Source organism: Python bivittatus, unplaced genomic scaffold (assembly GCF_059951505.1).
Source record: "Python bivittatus isolate LINGU-HERP-01145 unplaced genomic scaffold, Pbiv_v1 ctg000020_np1212, whole genome shotgun sequence".
NCBI classification, from domain to species: domain Eukaryota; kingdom Metazoa; phylum Chordata; class Lepidosauria; order Squamata; family Pythonidae; genus Python; species Python bivittatus.
In genome coordinates this window covers 43,542,279-43,565,902 of record NW_028277030.1, presented here as the reverse complement: position 1 = coordinate 43,565,902, position 23,624 = coordinate 43,542,279, and the positions used below count along the sequence as shown (strand labels likewise).

The following is a 23,624-nucleotide window of genomic DNA, read 5'->3' as shown; positions in this document are numbered from 1 at the left end:
ATTTATTTGTGTGTGTGTATATAAATATAAAAGCCACAGAACATATGGTACTGAATATGCCAATCAACAACGCTCAGCATAGCAATACAACTAATCTAAGTAGTCTTTGCATTTTTAGAATGTATCCTGAAAGTTCAACATCAAGACATAAAACTGTGCACAAATGTGCCACAAAACCAACATAGTAGCCTTTGCATTTACAACATTAATAACATTACTGTAAAGCATGGACTTATTTTTGATTCTATACAAGTTTCTTGTCTGCAATAAAAAAAACATAGAACAGTGACAAATTATGAACTTTAGTTTCCTCATACTAAATGTGGTAAAAAAGCAAATTTACTTATCAGGCAGGCATGGGATCAGCTGTACCAAGCTGTCTCTATGCAGAATAACCAGGATATTATGTGTTCTATGGGTTTTGTGGGGGCCATATGACTGGAGTTATGAAAGTTAAAGGCTGAATCCATTCAGGTCATGTGAACTAATGCCCTATTTCAATGGGACCCACATTCACGCAACTGGCTGTGAACGTGATACAGATAAATTGTTGACTGATATAAGCTGTTGGTGGGTGGTGAAGAGAAATTGAGATTAAAATAGGCAAGGAATTGGTGAGAGAATACCTCACTGCTATGAATGAATTCAAGTCACCAGAGCCATATGGATTACATCCTAGGGAACTAAAAGAACTAGCAGATGTGATCTCAGAACCACTGACTGTAATCTTTGAGAACTCCTGGAGTACAAAGGGAGAGCCAGAAGACTGGAGAACAGCTAATATTATTTCAGTCTTTAAAAAAAGAAAAAAAAAAGGACAGTGGAAACTACAGACCAATTACTATAGTTTGACATCAGTACCTCAGAAAATCCTAGAAAAGATAATCAAGCAGTGGGTTTGTGAGCACTTAGAAAGGAACAAGGTGATTACTAGAAGCCAGCATGGGTTTTTTAAAAATAGATCATGCCATACAAATCTTTTTTTTTTAACAGTTTCTAGTAAATCAAAAGGAATGCTGTGAATGTAGTATACCTAGACTTCAGTAAGACACTTGATAAGGTTCACCATAGCCTCCTTCTTGATAAAATGGAACAACATAGGATGGAGGGTCCCACTACCAAATGGATTTGCAATTGGTTAAACAACTGTAACCCACATGTTGTCCTTAATGGATCTGTCTACATGGAGAGATGTATGCAGTACCTTAGGGTTCCTGGGTCTTTGCTTTTCAACATTTTTATAAATAAAATAAATGAGGGGATAGAAAGGATGAACAAAGCTGTGGGGAAAGGGTGAGGAGATTGCTAACACCTCAGAAAACAGGGTCAAGATTCAAAAAGGTCATGATAGACTTAAACATCAAGGCTTTTCCCAAAAAAAAAAAAAATGCAGTGGTGAGTAATATTGGGTTCTGCACTTAGGTAGGAAAAATCAAATGTACAGGTGTAAGATAGGTGGTATGTGGCCTAGCAGTAGTACTTCTGAGAAGAATCTGGATGTCCTGATAGACCACAAATTATGTATGAAACAGTATTGTGCTGCAGGTGCCAAAAGAGCCGATACACTATTGGGCTGCATCATCAGAGGTATGTTGTCAAGATCATGGGGAGTGAAAATTCCATTCTGTGTTGTACTGGCCATGCTGCACTTGGAATAATGTGGAATAATAATCTAAGAAGGATGCTGAGCAACTGGAAAAGGTGAGAAGAGCAATAAAGATAGCAATAGGCTTGGAAGCTAAATCTTATGAACAGGTAAAAGAACTAGATATGTTTAGCCTAAAGAAGAGAAGGCTGGGGTGAGGGAGACACTTGAAGACAGCCTTCCAATACTTGAAGGACAGTCATAGGGAACAGGATGTGGATTTATTCTCCATAGTGCCTGAAGAGTTTACAGAGATGGATCCAAACCCCAAATAAGGAGTAATTTCCTGATTGTGAGCTATCAAGCAGTAAAACAGCCTATCACCTGGATTCATGGGTGCTCATTCACAGGGGGTTTTCAAACAAAGGTTGAATAGCCATTAGTCTAGGATGGTCTGGGTTTTTCTTCAGATCACATAAATCTTTTGCCTGGGATGGTCCGAATATTTCTCTCCTGGGCAGAGGGTTGGACTAGAATACTTCCAAGGTTCCTTCCAGCACTATTCCAATTCTATGTGGGACAATACTCATCTGCTATCATTGGGCATATGCAAATATGTGTAAGTGGCTGCTAGTGATCCATAAGATGTGATAAAGAATTAAACATTGGTATCTTTCCAGTGGTAAGATTTGCCTTCTCCAATTCAATATCCACATATTTGTATTCTTCCTCAGGTAAACTGAAACTTGACTACAGCTAGGCCTTTCCAGTTAGGATGGAGATATTAGCTGTAGCTCTTGAACATTTCTATTAGCTTTGGAGAAAATCTTTTACCTTAGACAGCTTATTTAATTGGTAAGCAGAAATTTTCTCTTCTGATTAAGTCTTTAGCTCTGAGAGAGAATGTTTCAAAAACACTCAATATCACAAAAAACAACTGTTCTCCAGTGTCATTTAATTCAGAAGCAGAAACATGAAAAACTTGAAAGTTTTTTATCTACTGAAAAATCTGGTAAAGTTGATGACTGGTAAAGCTAACAAATGAGAAAAAATTCTAATTTGGAGTTAGAATTTGGAATTCTTGGTACTTTTAAAATCTCATTCAACAATTACAAACATATTCAGCTAAAGTTGAGGTAATTAATTAGAAAATGGGCATTTTTCATAAAGGTATGAAAGAGTTAAAAAAGAACATAATTAAAGAATATCATTGGATTGGTCAACCTGAAAATACTGCTAAGAATTTTTTTTAAAAAAAGGGTGGATCTCCAAGATGAAACCATCCAGATGCAAGATTCATTATGTAAAAATAATCTAAGATTTTTTTCTTTTAAAAAACCCTTCAGTGGGGAGCAAGAGCAGCTTCTAGTGGCTTTTACGGATAAATTCATATGTGAGCTTTTCATATTGCAAACTGACTATGGTTTGGAAATCAAATCTGAAAATTATAGGGGCTTTTGTTATCATTCAACATCAAGGCCTAGGCTATTTGTAGTTTGGTTCCTTAAATGAACAATTTGAAATAATATTTTGCAGCTTTCTGGACAAGCAACTTGTTTGGAATATCCTAGAGCAGTGTTTCCTAAACTATGGTCCTAAGACCCCTGGGGGTCCCCCAAGAACCTCTCAGGAGTCTGCAAAATCAAAATTATTTGCCAGCCTGCGTTGAAAAATAATACAATATTAAAATCCCATCAAACAATTGTTAGAAGCAGTACTGGCAGTGAATGCGTCAATTTTAATTTTTAATAAGGTAAATATTGATAAATATAACCCATACAAACAAAAGCTCTTTTGGAGTCCTCCATAATTTTTAAAAGCAGGAAGGGATCCTGAGAGAAAAATGTTTAAGAAACACTGCCCTAGAGTATAGATTATTTTTAAATTGCCGCCTCAGATAATTAACAATATAAACAATTCAGTAAGGTCCACCTTCCAGCGGGATGGAAAGGGATCAGCAGCACTGTTCTTCATCCACAGATTCCAAGGTGAAAAAGTTCCACATGCTGTTGACAAATATCTTAAGTGGTAATCAGAAGGAGAAAAGAAACAGCAGTCCATTTATATAACTTTTATAACTTATTGCAGATGGAGTCCAACCCAGAAGGAATTTCCATAATGTAGCTTGATTTGTCCCTTCCAGAAATCCATATACTTGTAGGGTACTTTTTTTAATTATTTCACTTAAATTTTGGGACTCTATTTGAATGTTATTTTCCTCACATGAATAATTGTAGGCTTTATTTTTTTTCTTCTGAATTAGTCTTTTATTAATAAATTGAACCCCAAACATTTGCTTGGGAAACTTGCTGACTGATTAGATCAAGAACAAGTCCTGGTCAAGATGCAAATGGGCTTCAGGACAGGCTACTACCCTATAGATGAATGCGTTATCTTGATCCACCTGAAAGAAAAATATTCCTCTCAGTCTCAAGATGCCACATGTACTGCCTTCATAGATTTGATTCAATGTCTATGGAGAGATTGTGGAGGAAATTAATAAATATACATGGATCACTATCTTATTAGGCTAATTAGGAAGTTCCATAAGAACCCAAATATGCAGGGTTAGTTGTTCAGCAAGAGGAGGACTTTCAGCCCCCCAAAAGTTCCAAAAGTTTGTCTAATCACAAAGGTGTGAGCAGACTCTGAATTTAAATAGGATTTAATTGGATCAATGTTATTATTAGAAAATGATTATTTATTTTACAATTTAAACACCATAGATTTATATGCCTTGTTAAATAATTTATTATTTAAAACTTAGCCTATTGGGGTGTGTGTGTGTGTGTGTGTGTGTGTGTGTGTATCTACCTAAGTGTGTGAATGATCTGATAGTTAATAACCACAGCCTGAGACCCAGATGTCCAGCAATACAGACCTTTGGGGTCTCAAGAGGCTACTAGGCTTTAAAGATGGACCAACATCAATCTGCCTGTCTCCTTCTCCTGTAACACCCACATTCCTTTCCTAGCAATACAGGTAGTCCTTGGGTTACAACAGCAATTGGGACTGGGATTGCTGTCGCTAAGCAACAAGGTCATAAAGTGTGATGTCATGTGACCACATTGCTTAGCGACCACAATCCCAGCACTCCTGGTTGCCGTCATAACCCCAAGATGCCCTTGTCATTACATGGGAAGCAGGAATCTCAGGGAAGGAGCATGGGGGTGCTGTGAGGAGGGTGGGGGAGGCCTTGGGAGGCCCTGTGCAGGAGTTGGGGGAGGGCAGGGGTGCTGCGGCACCACATGTGCACAGGAAGGCTGTGGGTTGGAGGGTGAGGCACCACACAAGTGCAGGAAAGCCTGGGGGACTTACCGGAGTGACTTGCAATCTTCCCTGCTGGCTTCCCCTTTGACTTTGCTTATGGGAAGCCGGCAGGGAAGGTTGCAAATGCTGATCACATGACCACAACTCCCTGTAACGTCGTAATCGCAAGCCAGGCACCCAAGTGTCTGGATCGTGATCACATGACTGCAGGGGTGCTGCAATGACTGAACTTCGAGGATCGTTTGTACGCCCATTTTTTTCAGCTACCTGTAGGATTACATGTAGTATATGTATACCTGAGGACTACACCAATTTCCATTGATTCCACTATCCCACTCATCCAATTTATATATATTCTCTATCATCTCTACTGACGTCCTCCAGTCTCATCCATCTGAATCTTCCTTATCTATAGAACTCCCACAGATGTTCTCACAAGCCCACAACCACACTGCATACTAGCATTCTATCCTTCCTCACTGATAGCCTTCCAGAAGCTTTTAAATCTTCCAGAGGGCCTTTGGAGAAATTGTGATTATTGCTACTTGGATATCTATTTCTTATTACTACATACTATAATTATTGTACGTAACTGTATTACTACTAGGTACTATTACTAGTAAACTGTAATAATTAGTTTAATTAGCTAACGTAATCAGAATCATGAAGATGTGGTGGCATACAAATTTGATAAATAAAAAATAAATAAAAAAAGTTGTTCCATGGCTACAGTTTTGTAGGTTGCATACTGTAGTATACATTTGTGCATGCCAATACTCTGCAAAAAAGAAGACTCAAATAAACAGATGCAAACTATTTTAATACACTGCATATATCATCTACCTTTTGAAATGCAGAAAGGATCCATTTTGGCTTTATGATAATCATTCACACATACTTTAAAGTATTGACTTACTATTTAACAGAGAACTCCAGAACCAAATATGTAAAACATCCCAATCAAATACAAAGCATAAGTTTCTATATCCTAATCCTTACCGCCACTTATCAGCTTCTTCTTGCGACATAAAAGCAATCTTTGGTTCTTCTTTGTAAAAGCACTTTTCAATTGGAGGCAAATCTGGTAAAATTAACAGAAAAGTTTGTTACAAAAAACAATTTTTCAAATTATTATTTTTAATTAAGACATTTTTTTTGGGGGGGGACAATTATTTATACTGTAGATGACAACCTAATCCTTGTTTTCAAAAATAAATTTTATTCATGTGTTAAATCTGCAGATAGTTCTCCTTTGTGAAGCACATACAGTTTTAGTATGGCTTGCCAAGAATTGAATATAATATACAGAACTTTAAATTTATTTTATATAGTAGTTTTAAAAACCATTACAAAAAACTTCACTAAGCAATAGGTATACACCCACAGTAAAAATACTTCAGTACCTCTTTTACTTAAAAATGTAGTGCAGAATTTTTATACACACACACACACACACATTTAAAGTCTTTGGATATAAGTCTGTGAGACTGCCTATATATATAAATATATATAGACTACCTATATATATGGGGAGGGGGAGGCAATCTCACAGACTTATATCCAAAGACTTTAAAAATACCTCCTGCAGTGAGCTAATTTGTATCCTGCATTCAAATCCCATAAGCAACTAAATAAATATTTCTGACATATTTCTTGCTCATAGGTCTCTCTGGGTCTAGTCTTTTCAAAGTTTGACGATATAACCATTATATTGCATTGATCACAAGTGATTGTGCACCTGCAGTTATATCATAAGATAATCACGTATGTGGCTCAGGTGCATGACACTCATATCACCAATTTACAGATCACACCCAACTCTACCTCTCCTTTTCATCTAATGCAGGTAAGGTGGTTGGTATTCTGAACCAGTGCTTGGGCAGAGTAATAAACCAGATAAGGGTCAATAAACTGAGACTCAATCCAGACAAGGTGGATATACTGTTTCTGTGTGGTATATTTGTCCAGTGGAGTGGTGCCCTGCCATTCCTGGAGTAGTCCACACTCACCCTAAAGGTACAAGCTTGCAGTTTGGTTCTAGATACATCATTGTCACTAGAGGCGTGATCTGCAAACTTCAGCTGACAATACAGAAGCTAGACTGTTCACTAGTTCTGGCTGGTATGAAGTTATTATGCCAGTACTTCACCATCTACACTGGCTGCTGGTCTGTTTCTGGAGGGGCGGTCTGTTTCTAGAGGACTTCAAAGGGCTGATTTTGATCTTTAAAGCCTTCAATGGCTTAGAAACAGGTTACCTGAAGGAGTGCCTTCTTCTGTATGTTTATCCAGACCTTAAGACCTTCTAATGAGTCCCTCTACTAGGTCCCTTACCAAAGGACCTGGTTGATCACCAAGGCTGATCTCTACAAGGGAGAGAGCCTTTTCTGTGGTGGCAACCCATGAAATGCTGTCCCTAGAGAGACTGGACTGGTGCCAACATTCATCATTTCAACGCCAGGTAAATACCTTCTATTTTTTCAGGCTTTTAATTGTATTTTAATTCATACTGTTTTAGATTTTGACAACTGCCCTGCTGCCTCCTAGTTTATATAGTGCCTTCATTTTATATTTTATTTCATTTATTGTATATGCTTTAACTCAAATTGTATTATTTTTTCTTGCTTAGCATATTTATTGTAAACTGCCCAGAGAGTTTTGGCTATTGGGCAGTTTAAACATTTTTAAAACTTAAAAAAAATAATCTAACAGTAATGTTAAATCATTGAAAGGAAGGTAGCTGATCCTGTACACTACCTCTTATTTTGTAACAGGAATGTTAATACAAGATAAGGGAAATAGCTCCTCAAAAAAAAAAGAAAAAAAAAAGGAAGACTATCTTCCAAAGGCCTTTGCACTAGATCCTACATGTTCTACTTCAGAGGACAGTAACCCATTTTTAAAGCAAATGACTTTTGATAAATAATTTACCTTGAAGGCTAATAAGGTATCATTCATTAAAAAAAAAACTTGTTACACTAACCAGCCCACTTCATGGCTTCATATTTAGCTTTGTTTTCTCGAAGGGAGGCCCAATTAATGGGTTGTTTTGGACTATTAAATCCAGAGTTGAAAACTACAGATTGACTTTCACTGTAAGAAGTACTTCCAATATCCTTGTACTTAAAGGAATCTGTTAAAACAAAATCAGGCTCTGGTTATTCAAATAGTTTAGTATCAGATTGCCATGCAATTTAAATGAGGACAGGGCAAGTCTAATAAAATCAGATACAAATTGCATCTCAAGGCCATCAAAGGACAGTCTCTATCAATTAAAATAATTTTTTGGCATATTAAAAGAACAGCCTTAAGAAATCTGGAAATTTCTTATTCCACTATTATATACATTCTATAAGCTTTCAATTTATTAATGTCTCATCAGCAGAGTGGCTAAATATTATCTGAACATTAAATCAATAAAATTAATTTTCTGAGAAACCTATGTATAACATGCACACCAAGTTTTAGAGTCTTACCTTTAATACATTTTTCTCCTGTATTGTTTTGACTATACTTTTCAACAAGATTGTCAATCAACATTTTAGCTTTTGTCTGCTTATCATTTCCACCAAATATCTTTATTTCAGCTTTATAATTTCCCTTTGCAACCTAAACACAAGATTTTAATTTAGATCAGGAATTAAAACTAAAAAATGAAGCAATCTACGTAATTGAATTGTAGTGATTTAAAATAAAGAAAATATACATTTTTATGACTTAAAACATTTACAAATATTCCTGCAAAATTAATTAATTAATTAATATATTCAACTAATTTATATAGTCATCTATCTATTCAAGAAACCTGGGTGGGAGAAGAAATAAGAACAAACCAATTATTGATTATGTACCATCAAATTGTTTTCGACTCCTAGTGACCACATAGATTTCCTCCATGATGAAACTGGTCTTCAGATTCTTTAAAAAGAAACTGAGTTAAGGTCCCTAAAAATCACATTATCAGCTCATCAAGCAAGCCACATCCACATCAGAGCTCCATTGACATCTGGACCAGGATGCTGGAGCCAGGATGGCTCGGCCCAGCCATGTTTTTACAGCCTTCCAAAAGGCCAACAAGTAAAACTTTGAATTAATTAGAATGACACTCAAGCCATAACAAGTATGTTTCATTGATTTGTCTAATAAAACATTTTATTGCAGCTAAGCAAAACCTTTGAAAATATTTATGTCTCTCTATATTTTTATTAACTTTTTAGTTTTGTTTCCTAATATGTATAAAACATGTCAGCAACAAAATCATATAGTGCTTACTCAGAAGTAAATCCCATTGAATTCAGTGAGGCTTACTCTGAGGTAATTATAGCAATCAAATTGACATAAGCCCACAATAAAGATGCCAACTTTTTTTTCCAGAAATGTTACCACTAGTCACAGTTCTCAATGTTTTTTGGTAACAGAAGTAAGAAGTAAACCTAACTTTATGGTGGAAAACCCAAGTATTTAAAAGATGCCTATTAAAAGCTACAATAACAATATTATTCAATCACAAATATTTAATATTTTTAAAGAAAATCTGTTTCCTGTGATGCAAAATACATCAGTAGGCTTTTTGTAGAAATATAAATTGAATAGTCAAGTATCACTTAACTGAGTTAACTATGTAAGCCTATATGCATATTAGAAGTTGTCTTCCCAAATCCTTAGTTGTTTCCTCCATGACCAGGATACGAGGACTGAATGTAGAAAAGATTTCTCTCTCACAGAGCATTTTCCCCCCACAGAAATTGACACATGTGAGAATCAGAACATCTTACCTGTATTTTGCAACCTGATGATTCCTCAAGCTCCTTAATTTTAGTTCCACCCCGACCTGTTGTAAAAGTAAATACATTCATATGCAAAACTTTGCCACAACTTAAGTCCAGTTTTTAACATGCATACTGCTGTTGACAACAGTGTAACTTTTTAAAATCGAGAACAGAATTAACAAGTGTCTGAAATTCAGTAAAAAAAAAAAAAGGACACAAACTTCAAATACAAATTCTCAAAAGTTATACTGTTTCACAGATTATAATTTTTTCCCTTCTCCAATATCAACCCGTATTTTAGTGACAAATCATTATACAAGCAAAACAATCCTTTTACTATATTCCTCCTTTTCCTTATAGGTATTTGTATGCCACCTATTCCTGAAGGCTCTGGGTAGCTACATCCATGTACAAAGCAATGTCAAGCACTTTGAACTAGCTGAAATAAACTTCATGTGTTTTACCAGATTATATTATAGTTCAAATGGATTTCCCCTGAATCCATTAGAATACCTAGCCTTAAAAAACATTGATATTTAACAAAACCGGACTATTTCACAAACACAATAAACAAAATGCTACTTTTCCTAATAATTATTCAAATTTATTAAAATATTGCAGTTGTGATACATCATCTTACATTAGAAATGGCTGAATGAATTTCCTATGACATTCATGTTACTCTTGATATGAAATATTCAGATAATCTGAGCTGATAACTATCAGAAATTTGATCTGTAGCTGAATCTATAAGCACCAGAACTAATATGCTCTTTGTGATCAATCAGGTTTGATTTTTAAAAAATAAAGACAACACCCAGTTATTTTACACACCCTAAAGCAGGTTGATATACTGCAAATGCAGACAATTGCTGCATTCTTCTTCCAACAAATACACAATTCATCTAATTCAATTATGAAGTTAATTCTGGATACACAAAATCAATTTGCTAATAATTTATTTGCAATTATATTTTCCTTATCCATTTTATCAATTAAATTACAAGCAATTTTAGATTATAAACCTTTGTAAGCTGTGTAAACTTTTGTAAGCAGGAAAGGGTTATGTACATACTGCACAGACAACTAGGAGACACTTCTCAAACTTAGTGCCCTCCAGATGTTTTGAAATTCAGCTCCTCTAATCCCCAAATAGCATCTGAAAGCTGAAATTCAAACCCCTAGAAAAGTTCAGGTTAGGCAAGTCACTAAGAAGCCATCCAAATCTACTTTTCATTTACCACTGCTGCAGTCTTTCATTCCTTTTGGTAAAGGTTACACATTCAGCCCTGGTATAATCCATCACACTAAGCCGTACTGATATGGTTTGCTTGGTTTTGGTTCAGTGTATTGCCCTGTCTGAACCATGATTCAAAAAACCAGGTTAAACAAACCATGGCTAAGTCTGATAATGTTAAGTCAATCTTACCGGGGAGTTACTCAATAGACTTAAGACTCAACAGACTTAGCCAGCAATTCTGTTTAGAAATGTGCCATTACATATTCCTCAGGCATGAAGCCGGCTGGGTGACTTTGGGCCAGTCACCCTCCCTCAGCCCAACCCACCTCACAGGGTTGTTGTTGTGGGGAAAACAGGAGGCAGGAGAATTAGCTATGTTCATCGCCTTGAGTTTATATTAAAAAGGCGGGAAATAATAACAACTTCGCCCTCGCGAGTAGCGGGCTTGGCTGCTACCTATGAGGGTTCCAACGAGAGCATTATCCAGGTGGAAGCACAATGGGAGGGACTCCACCCGCCGCCTGCCTCCTCCTCTAAAGGAGCCGCGTGCCCGATATTCTAGGGTCCCCGACTGCCATGGCTCGCGGGCAGACGCCGGCCGCGAGCCCCATCTCTTCCCGTCGCCTCTCCCCTCTTTATCTTCGCCCACCGGACGGGTCCCCAAAGCCCGCGAAGGACCCGCCGTCTCCGAGCGCGACTCGCTCAGGGGAGGCTTAGCGGGGGACACGCAAGGCTCGCCCTCATCACTGTCCGCCTCCCAGTCAGACATGGCGAGAGACGCCCACAGGCCGGAAGAACCAACGCGAACTACCCGCCGGTTATCCCTGCACGTGCGGCGCTAAACCGCCCGCTACCGGCAGCGGCTATGATTGGGTGGCGAGCCCATCATTGTCAGGAGGTGATTGGCCGAAGCGCGTCCGTCTTTACGCCGACAATTCCAAAGATACTGAACAATGCCGAGTGTAGCTTTAAGGTGGCTCTTACGAAACGACGAACTGTAATGGTGGGGGTGAGAAGCCGGGCCTCTGCGGAAGTTACGCCCAGCTCTAGCCACCATTACTCCCAAGTAAGCATGTTGATGCCCTATGTACCTCGCCTCGAAGCACGTTTTAATTCCAGAATCAGTTCCACGTAGTTGTAGTTTGGGCATGTGGACTTCTCTTTCGGCCTTTTTAGTCTCTAAAACAATTCGCTTTAGGCCCAAGACTAGCATTTATTTGGTAACAAATCTTACTGAACGCCATGCGACTTTTCTTTCGAGTAAACCTGCCTATAGGATGGCTGTAGAGAGGTATCGTTTAATAGCAGAAAACCAGGTTATCTAAAACTTTTTTTCCTCAATGGTCTAGCTATGACTAAAAGACCCCCAAGGTCCCTTACAACCCTATCATTCTATAATGTCTCCCCTTTATTTCATAGCTACACAGTGAGGAGAGACAGTTTTCCAAGATCTGAGGGAGTGGTGTGCTACTCTGCTGTAGAAAAAGCATATATATGTATGTATGTATGTGTGTATATACATACATACACTTTAAGATGGTTTTCCTCAAATTTGATACAGTATGCCCCAGAAGTTTGGGGATTCAGTTCCCTTAAATTTCTGCTGAGATGCCAAAGACTCGTACATACAGAAGTTGTAAGACTAGTCCTGCTGGATCTGACCAAGGCTTATGCTTTGGCTAGGGGAAACAGGGCTCAGAACAAGCCAACTGGATTCAAAAGAACCTGCACAGTCACTTGATAGTAACAAATAGATACATAAACCATTCTGTGGTGCCATCTGGCACTCATCCATATTCTTGCAGTCCCGATATGATAGCCTTAGCTTTAGCCTTCTTTGAACTCAAAATAATTTGATAAAAATAGCTTGCCTTGAGGATATAAGGGTATACTAATTGAAAAGAATGTGAAGAGACAGATTACTAGTAGGCTGGCTCTGTGTTCTCGATCTCACACATAAGACATATCTTTCAAATCAGGGCAGTAGGACTACACAGTATGTGCAGAATTTTTTTTCTTCATTTTTTAAAAATTAAATTTCAAAAATTGCAATTAAAATTTCTTTAAAAATACCTTTAGTAGTTTATGGTATTATATAGAAACTAAATAGCAATACAATAATATAATATTATGATTATATAAAAATGAAACCTAACTTTAAAAAACCTATATACAGTAATGAAGGAAAAAAGACATTATACTACATAGAGAAAAAAATGAAAAGAAAAAATCCTAGAAAATAGAAAAAAAATGAAAAAGCTGTAAGCTAATAAAACAAAAAACAAACACCCAAATTGTATCTAATTCTAAATACGTATATAGAGAGAAGAAGAGACCTATAAAAGCCTATTTAAAGTTTATAAATATCAAACAATTAAAATTCTAAACTTTCTTCAAATGTTTTCAGTGTAATAGTTGATTTTTAAACAATAAATTAAGCCTAGACCATATGGATATTCTCCAGTCATGCCTCTCCTATGATACAAAGCTAATTCAAAGGCTGAGAGTTAACAGTCTTCGATAAGCCAACATTTAAAGTGGGACACAGCATTATTCTATGAGTAAGTACATGGCTGCCTTTTTCACAACAGTCCAAGCTTGATATTATCAGTTATTGATAGATTAAAGATTACAGATTTTTGGAATATATTTGAACAAAACATTAACATCTTTTGTCCTTAACTGCCTTTGAGGAACCTAGTTCATCACAGCATAATATCTAACAAATAAGTTACAGGTAGATACAGTATGCCCATAGCAAAATACATCAAATTTTATTATATTTCCAGCATATAAATAATGACAGCCACCCTTTTTTAAATAGTCCCTAATTTTTTTTTTGCTGAATTGAATGTTTAAATCATAAAAAACAAATCTGATATTCCTTAAAACCCAAAGCCACGAATTGAGCAATAAGGGATACTTCAATTTACTATTCTGATTTTTTAGCATATTGTTCAAATTTATTTTTGAATTTAAAAATAATAAAGTTGCAGTATCTCTGGAGTTTCAAGAGGCTGCAAAGGCATCAGAGCCAAACAATGTGGATGCCAGGTGTTTTAACTCTATTTAACTCTTGCCATTTAGTCTTTCTAGGCAAATGCAATTATGAATGGATGACAATTATGAGTGAACTTCACTCAGGAAGGCAGCCAACTAGAGTTGTTCTTTGTTTTTCAAATATGCTAAACATAAAAATCCCAGCATATAAAGCTCATATGCTAAACATGAAAAGCCCAGCATAGAATTTATGGGGAAAAATATAATTAAACAATATTGAAGATGGCTTACTAAAGTTGGGATATGCATGTGGACTCTGTGCTTTTCTGTCCTGTTGATTGGAGATTTCAGAGAACTTTTGAAGATAAAGATCCACTCAGTATATAAAGGGACCCTAAATTTAATAGCAACATGAATCACCCCACTACCTCTTTCACTTCTGCAAGGGAGAAAAGTTCCTGTTCTAGAGCTGTTCCCTTCCTCAGTCTCATGCACCATGATGTGGCACCAATGCTGCTACAGAAATTATGGCATGGTATTAAAATGCAGCCTCCTTTGATCCAGTTCCCGTCTCCTCCTTTGATCAGCAAACTGGCATGCTCTTTGCTCTGATTATCTAATTGACTTAACTTGCCCAGGTATGGCTTCCTCAGTTTTCTTTTATAGGAGAGTGGATATAGTTTGGAGAACTGGGAGGTGAGGAGAAAGAAACCTTAAAGGAATGCCTGTTTTTAAAAAGACAGAAAAAGTGCTCTATTAATTCCTGCAAATGAACAGCCATAATTGGGGGTAGAGGTTTTTTTGGAGGAGGAGAAAATGTCCCTTTAAATTCAAAAGGGGGCTTATTTGAAAAGCAAGGGAATGGGAGGGATGGGAGATACCCTTTTTCAAAAACTGTTATCTACTACACTGTATTGAATCAAAACTGAAACTAAAGAAAAACAAAGTAAAGTAAAATTGGACTGGGGTTGTGGAGGTTGTCTCAGAGGCAGGCAATGAAATACTTGCTATCAGTCACCATCCCTGCAGCAACAGTACTAGGGTCAGGGTTGATTGCAGTGTTCTCTCATAGCAATAAAAAAAGAAAAGGGGTTGTGGTGGAAGGCTTGGTAATTATGTTATTAAATAAAACTCCAAAAATGTCAATTATATTGCTTTTGCAGTTCTTTTTTGCCCCTTTGTAAAACAAACAAACAAAAAAGACTAATTCAAATGTTAGCAAAACAACACACATCAAGAATCCATTGTTTCAAATCAGGTACAGATTTCTACTGCCAGTGTTGATCAGTGCTAGATGATTTAAAACAAGCTCTTTCCAACCTATATCTGATTGCTAATTTGGGTAATTTAACTCCAGCATCCAGTATCATTGACAAAGATGCAATGAAGTTGTTTCTTCAGTCTCACCAAAGATATTGCCTCTTAGATCTCAGCAAACAGTTTATTCCAATTGCATCTCAATTTTTCCTCATATCCCCAGCTGCTACTCCCAGAATTTTACCCAGTGCAGAAGCAAAATCTCCCCTGCTCAGTCCTGATCAAATTAAAAGCTACAGATCTTGTCAGCATAAATACTAAGGCTGACTTGATGCAGAATTCAAACACTGCACATTGTAATGTGTTCCATATTTACCAAAGAACATGCCCAAACCTTTCTAATTGAAGTACAGTATATGAGTTGCTGACAATACTTCAGCTTTACACGCTGGCCTGTCTTTCCATTGAGAAGCTATGGTGTCCATTAGGCCAGCACCAGTGCCACCCCCTATAAAATAACATTTGGCCACCCAGCCTGCCATATGGCTGTTTTTGTGGAATATTGATAGTTGATGTGCTAAATGCGAGGATCCAGCTTTGATTGCTTCTTTGGGCAATCTGAAATCCTTTTCTTGCAGGAAATGTGGAAGTGTGAACCTATAGAACTAAAAAAAATACGTAGTTGCTTCCTTGTTAGCTATATGTAGCCTAAAGTGTGGCCATGGACACTTATTTATTTAAATCCTGTATTACTTTCTTCTCCGTTTTCTTTGATTCACTAGCACTAGCTATTAGGCTTGTCTCACAAACCAGCAGCATCTGGAACTGTTTTGAAGACTGGCTGCTCAAACTGACAGTCTAGTTCCTAAATTCAGAGATGGTTCTCATGAGATATTTTAATGCTAGGATAGGTTTTGATGATGAATCCCTCTTCCAAAATTTCTATGCTGCATACTCACACATAGCTAGGTCTTACCTACCTAGCCCTCGCTGTTCCAAGGACAAGGGTATTAATGCACAGAGTGGAGATTGGCTCAACTGCCCATTAAATTTGATTTCTTAATACTAAATGGCACAGCCCAGGAGACTTGGAACAGGAGTACACTTGCTGGAAAGGGAGAGGAGCTAGTATACCTGATTACACATTAATTGGCCACAATTTGGCCACCTGCTGTATCAACTTTTGCATCACTCCTACCCTGACAGTGACCCTTTACTGAGACCTTTTTCCCCTTGAAAGCTGATACCCTGACTTAGCATGCCCCAGAAAATGCAGGGTATAAGAAATCTCTGTGCATTAAGAGTTCATAGATTAACCAGACAGGATCTCGAACTCATATATTAATGAAATAAAATTAGGAATTGAAATTTCTGGTCTATTTTAAAACATAACAATCAACATGTAATAAAATCTTACGCTCTGTCTCTCCTGTGCAATAGCATTAATATTTTCAGAATTTCTAATTATACAGGTGAAGAGTTCTCAAGTCAAATTAAAAAGAAAAGAAGAGGGTATTCTTAGCATGTACCTGTGATACCAGTTTAACCAAGTAGAAGGCGCACCATTAATAATCTCCCATAAATTATCAGTTTAATAAATCATATCAACCTAAACTATAGAACTCTGAGGAAATCCAGAATAAAGTCCACTTCAAAAACTGTAAAGAAACCAAGAATAAATAAGATTTGGATTTTGAAGAATTTGGCTACTAAGGTTCATAAAGTAGAGATATTACCATGGGGGGGGGGTGTCTTTGCAGCCTCACTAGAAAGAGACCATTAGCTTGAAGCAGGAGGGACACCTACGCAGGATACCTTGAGGGTATTCAGGAAAGGGTCTACAGTTAAACTGGTTCAACCTGCCTTGTGTACCTTGAGGGTATTCAGGAAAGGGTCTACAGTTAAACTGGTTCAACCTGCCTTGTGTACCTTGAGGGTCTCCAGGAAAAGGTCTACAGCTAAACCAGTTCAAACTGCTATTCAAACTGCTGTTCAAACTGCTTTGTCCCTGTAAACTATAAAAACTGAGCTTGCATTTCCAGTGGGGTGGCAAAACCCTGGCATAGTTGTTGCCTATGCTTTGGGTTATTGACCACCCAGCTTCCTTTACTCGGCCAAATAAAAAGCTGTTTTTTTCTAAGAGCCTCCTCCTGAATTCTTGGCACTGGATTTCTCTGAGATTCAGGGTTACGAACCTTACAACCAAATACTTTTTTGGATCATAATCCTATAAGTTTGATTATAAAAGGAAATCCAGTTCTTTTAGATGGAGACTAAATGAAATATTGTTCCATAAAGAAGTAATAGTGGAGGATTCTAAAAAGAAACTAAAATAATTTTTTGAAAATTATTTAGATAAGAGTACTGAATTAAGAATGGCTTTTTATCAGAGGTTATTTGATACAATGTAATAGCGAATTCAAAAGAGGCAAAAGAAGAGGCAAGAGAAAATACAAGCTGGTTTGGATGAGACCAGAGGACTTTCTTTTGGGACTGATGGACAAACAGTTGGAAAAAAGTCATGGAACATTTTTTTTTTAATATGATATCTGCAGCGAGATTATTGTGTGCACAAAGATGGAAAGATTTGGCAATACATACAATGGAAGAATGGTTGTTGAAGATGATGGAACTTGCTGAGATGGCCAAACTGACTTCTTTGATTAGAGAAAAGACAATATCTACATTTATTGCTGACTGGAAACCCCTTATGGACTTTTGGCATAAAACAGAAAAAAATGAACTTCTGATTTATGGTTTTGATGATTAGACAGGATAGATTATAGAAAGAAGAGAGTCATGATGTAACTTTAGAGAAAGAAGTAAATTTATAATTGCACTTGTAACTGCTATAAAGAAGATCAGAAGCCACTTCTTTGTATCTTTTTTCTTTCTTTTCTATTTTTCTTGATTTTAGTATATGGTTGGATTCATATAACACTGAATCACGAGCTTAAGCAACCATATTTTTCATAGTGTAATCCTGACCTTTATGTCATAAAACCTTTGTTCTGTAATTCTATAGTAGAATTTAGAGCTGACTTGGAGAAGGAAGGAACAAGCTGTTACAGTCCTGAGAAAGAAAAAGAAGAAAGAAATTCAAAATAATCCTGCCTTGATTTTGTTTAGTATAAGTTTAGTCAGAGAGAAACTTGGACAAGATTTCAGGATTGTAATTCTGTTTTACAATAATGAAGAGCATTCCTGGAATCCCTGCTGTGCCTGTGTCTTGATCGGGGCTTCCTAGAAGGACCAACACATTCTATCAGTGTAGTAAACCATAATGTGCAGAGACCACTGGGAGCAGCTGTGTGAACCTGGAAAAATACATGACAGCTTGAACAAATTTAAAAAGCTGCTTCCTTTGAGCTCTCAAATGTTCCACATGGCCTCTTTAAAAGGATTTGCACAGCCCTAAAAGATACATGTTTTCTAACTAAATAGCTAAAACTTTTGGTAGAAAGTTTTAATGATAGAAAAATCTTCATGATTTTTCAAAATAATTGTTTTAAAATTATACTGAGTACAGTAGCAATTTGACTATTCTAATTTGAGAATGCTTATAAATATATAATGTGTCGGCATGTAATCAGTTAAAATGTGAGAGGGTGCATCCAGTGAATTTAACCCTAGTATTGCAAAAGTCTTTTCCAGCTGGAGAGAGATATAGAACTATTGGGTTCTTTATATCTCAGAGAAATAAGAAGACATAATACAATTTCTATGATGTCAGAAAGGAGTATAACATAGGTTTGGAGATGCATAAAAAGGGACCAAGCAATATAATGGCATGTCTATATCCAAGGAGATATCCAAACCATGACCACCAGGGAAGGAAAATTTACATATTCTTAGCTCAGCCACACAGCTAACTGAGATTAATCATTCAGACACAACATGAATTTAGGCTATAGGCTCTGCCACCATTTCTTAAAGTTAACACAATACATTAATCATAGTATGTAAAACCAATTTTATTAATAATATGGACATTTTATCATGTAATTACAATGAACACTGTATTTTATTGTGATGGTTAAAGCCATTCTAACATCAGTGGTAATGTCCTTCATATTTTACTATTGTTAGACAACCAATTGCTCCCATTGTTCCCTCTGTTTGGGCTAGGCCTGCACTTTGTGGTAGAAGATTTTTTGCCTATGGAAATAGTACATATTTAAATGATTGGGAACTTTGTAAATTCTGTTGAACAATTTTAAAAGTTACAGCAATTTTGATGTAATTAACCTGAACTCAATTAAAATATTTATTAATGAGATGAAGAAATAAAATGAATCCCCCATTCCAAACACCTGCCTTATTTAGTATATTGAAAAAAGTAAATTCCCTCCAAATGGATGATCAAATATCTTTGAACAACAAATTACTTGTTCTGCAGATAATTTGAATAAAGTCCATAGAACCTAAACAGATTAAATTTGGTCTCATTAACTAAGGACAGAGTTCCAAATATCTCTATGTTTATTGGTGAAATACTGTTATGTTTAGGATGAACTAAGGCTGCAATTCTAAGCATTGGAGGGCTACACTGTGCATTATATACAGTACCACATAATGCAACATAAGCCCACGGCTCCCATCTCTCTTTGTCTCTTTAGTGAAAGCCACTTCAGGAATAAGATACTGAAGCTGCAGAAGCAAAAAGGAGAAAAAGAAGTGGGAGCTCTCCGCTATTCTGTCATGACTTTTTTGCTTAATTACCACCTTTCAATATGATGTCTCAGCAAGAACAATTCAGCTGGTTGTCATTCTACATATTTGTATGCAATGTACAGCTTAGGGAGTAAGTCCCATTTAACTCAGCCTAGCTGAAATAGGAGAAAACAGGCTTCAACTTTCTTTATACTTTTGCTTATATATTTTCTTTGTCTCCTAAATTCTACTTTTTTCAGCGTTTTGTAAAAAAAGTTTATTCCCTTTATCCCTGTTTAATATTTTGTACATTAATTTTCAGCGTCAATGTGACATATGTGACATAAGTATTAAGTTTCCTCAGGAAATAATTGGAATACCAATATTTTAAGATTAAAGATATGCTTAGCAAAGGTAATAGTTTTAACTTCCATACTTTACACTGGAACAACTCTTAATGTTGAGGAAACAAATAGGAATCTTTATTTAGGACTAAGTTCCAATCCAGAGATAGCACATTTTAAGTGTTAGAAAATAATTTGCCCGGTCACAGAAGAGGATTAATTATCTGTCATACTATTTAATGACAGCAGTTAGTTTATGTAGAATAATCTTGTATACACATATAAACAGTTGACCAGTGTTAGTAAAAGTGTATGATCTTTGCCTTATGAATGGAACACTCTATTCATATTTAAATAAAAATATAACCAGAAGAAAATATCTATTTGTAAGGCTATAATAAAAACTATTCTTTTGAACTCATTCTTCAAGCCAGGAATACTGGTATGTTCAGCAAAATGAAAGGATTTGTATACATCAAGGATGCGGAACCTCCCCACCAGACCTGCAGACTTGTCCCAAAGGCCTCAGGGTCAGCTGGTTCTGCATCGCAGAGTGGTGCACTTGCCTATGGATAACACTCAGCCCCAGGAAGTGGGTTGGTAAAGGTCCCCATCCTTGATTTATACTGTATTCCCCAGACTGTTTTTAAAGGTCAGATTTTTCCTCTCTTTTGTGAGGTTCTTTTTATAACTTTCTTATGCAGCAATACGTTGTCAGATATAAAGTTCTTAGAACATTAATGGAAATATTGACTTTGTCCCCCACTTCATCCCAAACAGCACATTTATTATCATGGTCAGTAATACTCAGCATGAAAAGAGAAGTTTCCCATGCAGATGGTGGCATAACATGGAGCTCAGAAAATACTTAAATAAGGATTTCTTGTTGAATTTTGATTTTGTTACTTCTGGTAAGAAAAAGGATTTCACCCTTATAAGAATTCCAACCGTGTATAAGAATTCCAGCTGAGGATACAGTCTGTGAAACATTATTCTCCTATTTAATACTCAGGCTAAAATTTACATACATTGATTTTTTTAAAAAAAAATCACTTTAATAGTAGAAAAAAATTAAATGTTTAGAACATTATCTGTAAAATATTCCCACAAACAAGGGAGTGGGATAATATAAATATTAGCTATAAGTTTGTAAAGATACTCCTGCTTTGTGTTTTTTAAGAGCCATTTAGTTTCACATACAACATTATATGCATAATTAACATTATGAGGACTCAGGCATGTCCTTTAATTAAGGCAACAATAGCAGAGAAATCATCTGCTCGCATTGGAAATGGAGCTCTGTCTGAATGCTGGTGTCCACACCGATGTATGGCAGGATAATGTCTCTCATTTGTATTTTTAAAAAGGGAAACCTCTCTCTGAATGAGTTCCTTGCCTTGTGCCTTTGCTTTTTTGATAAGCCTAAGTGCAGATTTAGGACAATATACATAAAGCATAAAAAGGCACTATAAAACATTGAATAAATGAAGGGCTTGTATAGGTATGCTGCCATATTTCTAAATGCATATCTTGGGCAGGACAAACTGTACATAAACCCCCACTTGGAAGTAGTTTTGGCAGATTTGCCAGATTTGAAAAGGGAATGAGTAGCTGTAGGTTCAAGTTTCACTGCAGGGGGTGGGGGGAGGGGGATCATTCCTCCCTGTGGCCAGCCATATATACAATTCACCAACCACCTTCTTTCATTTGGTTCGGCAGCTGGAGTAGACAGAATCAATTGGAAAAAGAAAGCTTGGTTGAGAGGCATTCAGAAACTGTTTCTACTATAAATGTTGTGGAATATGCTGCCACCATCAACTTTCAGGATTGCAAATTATAAAACATTCTGTGAGAAATGAAAGAGTATCATGTGTTTCAAGATCTTCCCATGGAAATTATCATATGAGCTCTGACCAAACCAAAACTCTGGAATAGCATTAATCATCTTTATATGAAGGAAATAGTACAAACACTTTACAATTTGTGGGTACTTTCACAGAATAATATAACATCCAGACAGTTTATCTATATAAAAAGAGGCAGAAATGAATGGAGTAAACAATTTAAATTGCAGCACAATCTGCATCATTTAATCATGATTAAGACTCTTGTGATATTTTGATGTATAACTTCATTTTCAGAGCAGGACTGACTCAGGACACTGAGCTAGTGGCACTCTTCAATTTGTGGAAAGCCTCTGGAATCATGAGAGAATATCAAGCATAAGACATCTTGCTCATGAGCAGATACAGGACATGGGGGGGTGAATAATGAATAGCAAATTTGGCTATCAATAGGAAGAGCAATTAGAATGCCATTAGGCTCTTAAAATAATTCAGTGGCAAAACATAGCTATGCAATTGTAATCTTGTTTAGTATTGTTTCCTAGTATTGTCAGGAGTAAAAGGAGAGGTTGGAAGAAGAACAGAAATCTTCTGCTAGTTCAAAACTATATCACAGACTAGTATGGATTGGATTTGGGAAGAGAACATTCCTAAAAACATATTTGAAGGAGGCACTAGTTTTTAGTCACTTATAGTGAAACCAGACCAGACTTTCAGCTCTTGTCAATACAAATATTTGGAATACCTGACAGGTAATGTTCAGCACCATCAGATGAGTTGAATCACCAGAATTTTTTTTAGAGGGGGAGAGAGAAACAGTCTTTAATTTACAGGGAAAGGTTATAAAATCCCTTTTCTATGTTCTGTTTTTTTCCCCTTAGGCCTCACCTGATCCTGCACATGTTCATTTTTAAACATAATTATTTTTTATCTACCCTTTTTGTATAGTCTTTTATAATTACTATTTCCTTTCTTACTTTCCATTTTTCTTTTGTCTCCCCACTTCATCCATTACTTTCTCTTTTTGGTAACTTTTCATTGTGCTATCATTCAGCCACAGAAAATAATTTTAAATAATAATTACATCTGCAAGGAAACATCTATTTCTTGCAGAACTTCTGGCAAAACAATTAAGATCCACAAGAAGATCATCTATGAATTTAGAAAGTTAGAGAAAATTTCACATTGAAGATCAACCTTGATGACTTGGAATTTTAAACAGTTCATAGAAAGAGAAGGTGAAGAAGAAATAGTAGTACTACTGTAGTAATAGTTCGGTCACAAAAACCTAATAAAAGTGCTGTGCAAAATATTTTGACTCAATCCTATATCTATATCTTCAAATGGATATAGACATCAAAATTCTTCTAAAATAGCTGATTAATTTTAGCTTGCAACTAACAGCTATTTCTAATCTCATACTGTGGGTATCTCTTACTAGCAGCTGCAAATAGAACTTTCCCCCCTTGTAAACATAGCTATGATCTAATTCAGGTCATAAATAGCTTTTATTTTAAACCAGAGGCAAAATTACTTTTATATTATTTGAAATTTATTTATGAGCTGTAAAAACTCATGGTTTCTAATGTTTAATAAAACTAACATGAACTTTGCTGGTAATTCATTTATACCTGCTGTATTAAATGAAAATGCCAATGTACTG

The 23,624-nt window shown here is 36.3% G+C and overlaps 1 protein-coding gene across 1 annotated transcript in view; it reads right to left on the bottom strand.

Annotated features, from left to right (window-relative positions):
* Positions 1-11,632, bottom strand: part of DDX43 (DEAD-box helicase 43) — a 50,807-nt gene extending 39,175 nt beyond the window's left edge. The window contains exons 1-5 of the mRNA XM_088150707.1: positions 11,320-11,632; positions 9,630-9,685; positions 8,331-8,463; positions 7,838-7,987; positions 5,855-5,936 (exon numbers count right to left, since the gene is read on the bottom strand). Of these exons, the coding sequence (XP_088006833.1) occupies positions 5,855-5,936; positions 7,838-7,987; positions 8,331-8,463; positions 9,630-9,685; positions 11,320-11,632 (734 nt within the window). The remainder of the gene's footprint in view (positions 1-5,854; positions 5,937-7,837; positions 7,988-8,330; positions 8,464-9,629; positions 9,686-11,319) is intronic.
* Between the last annotated feature and the right edge of the window lie 11,992 nt (positions 11,633-23,624).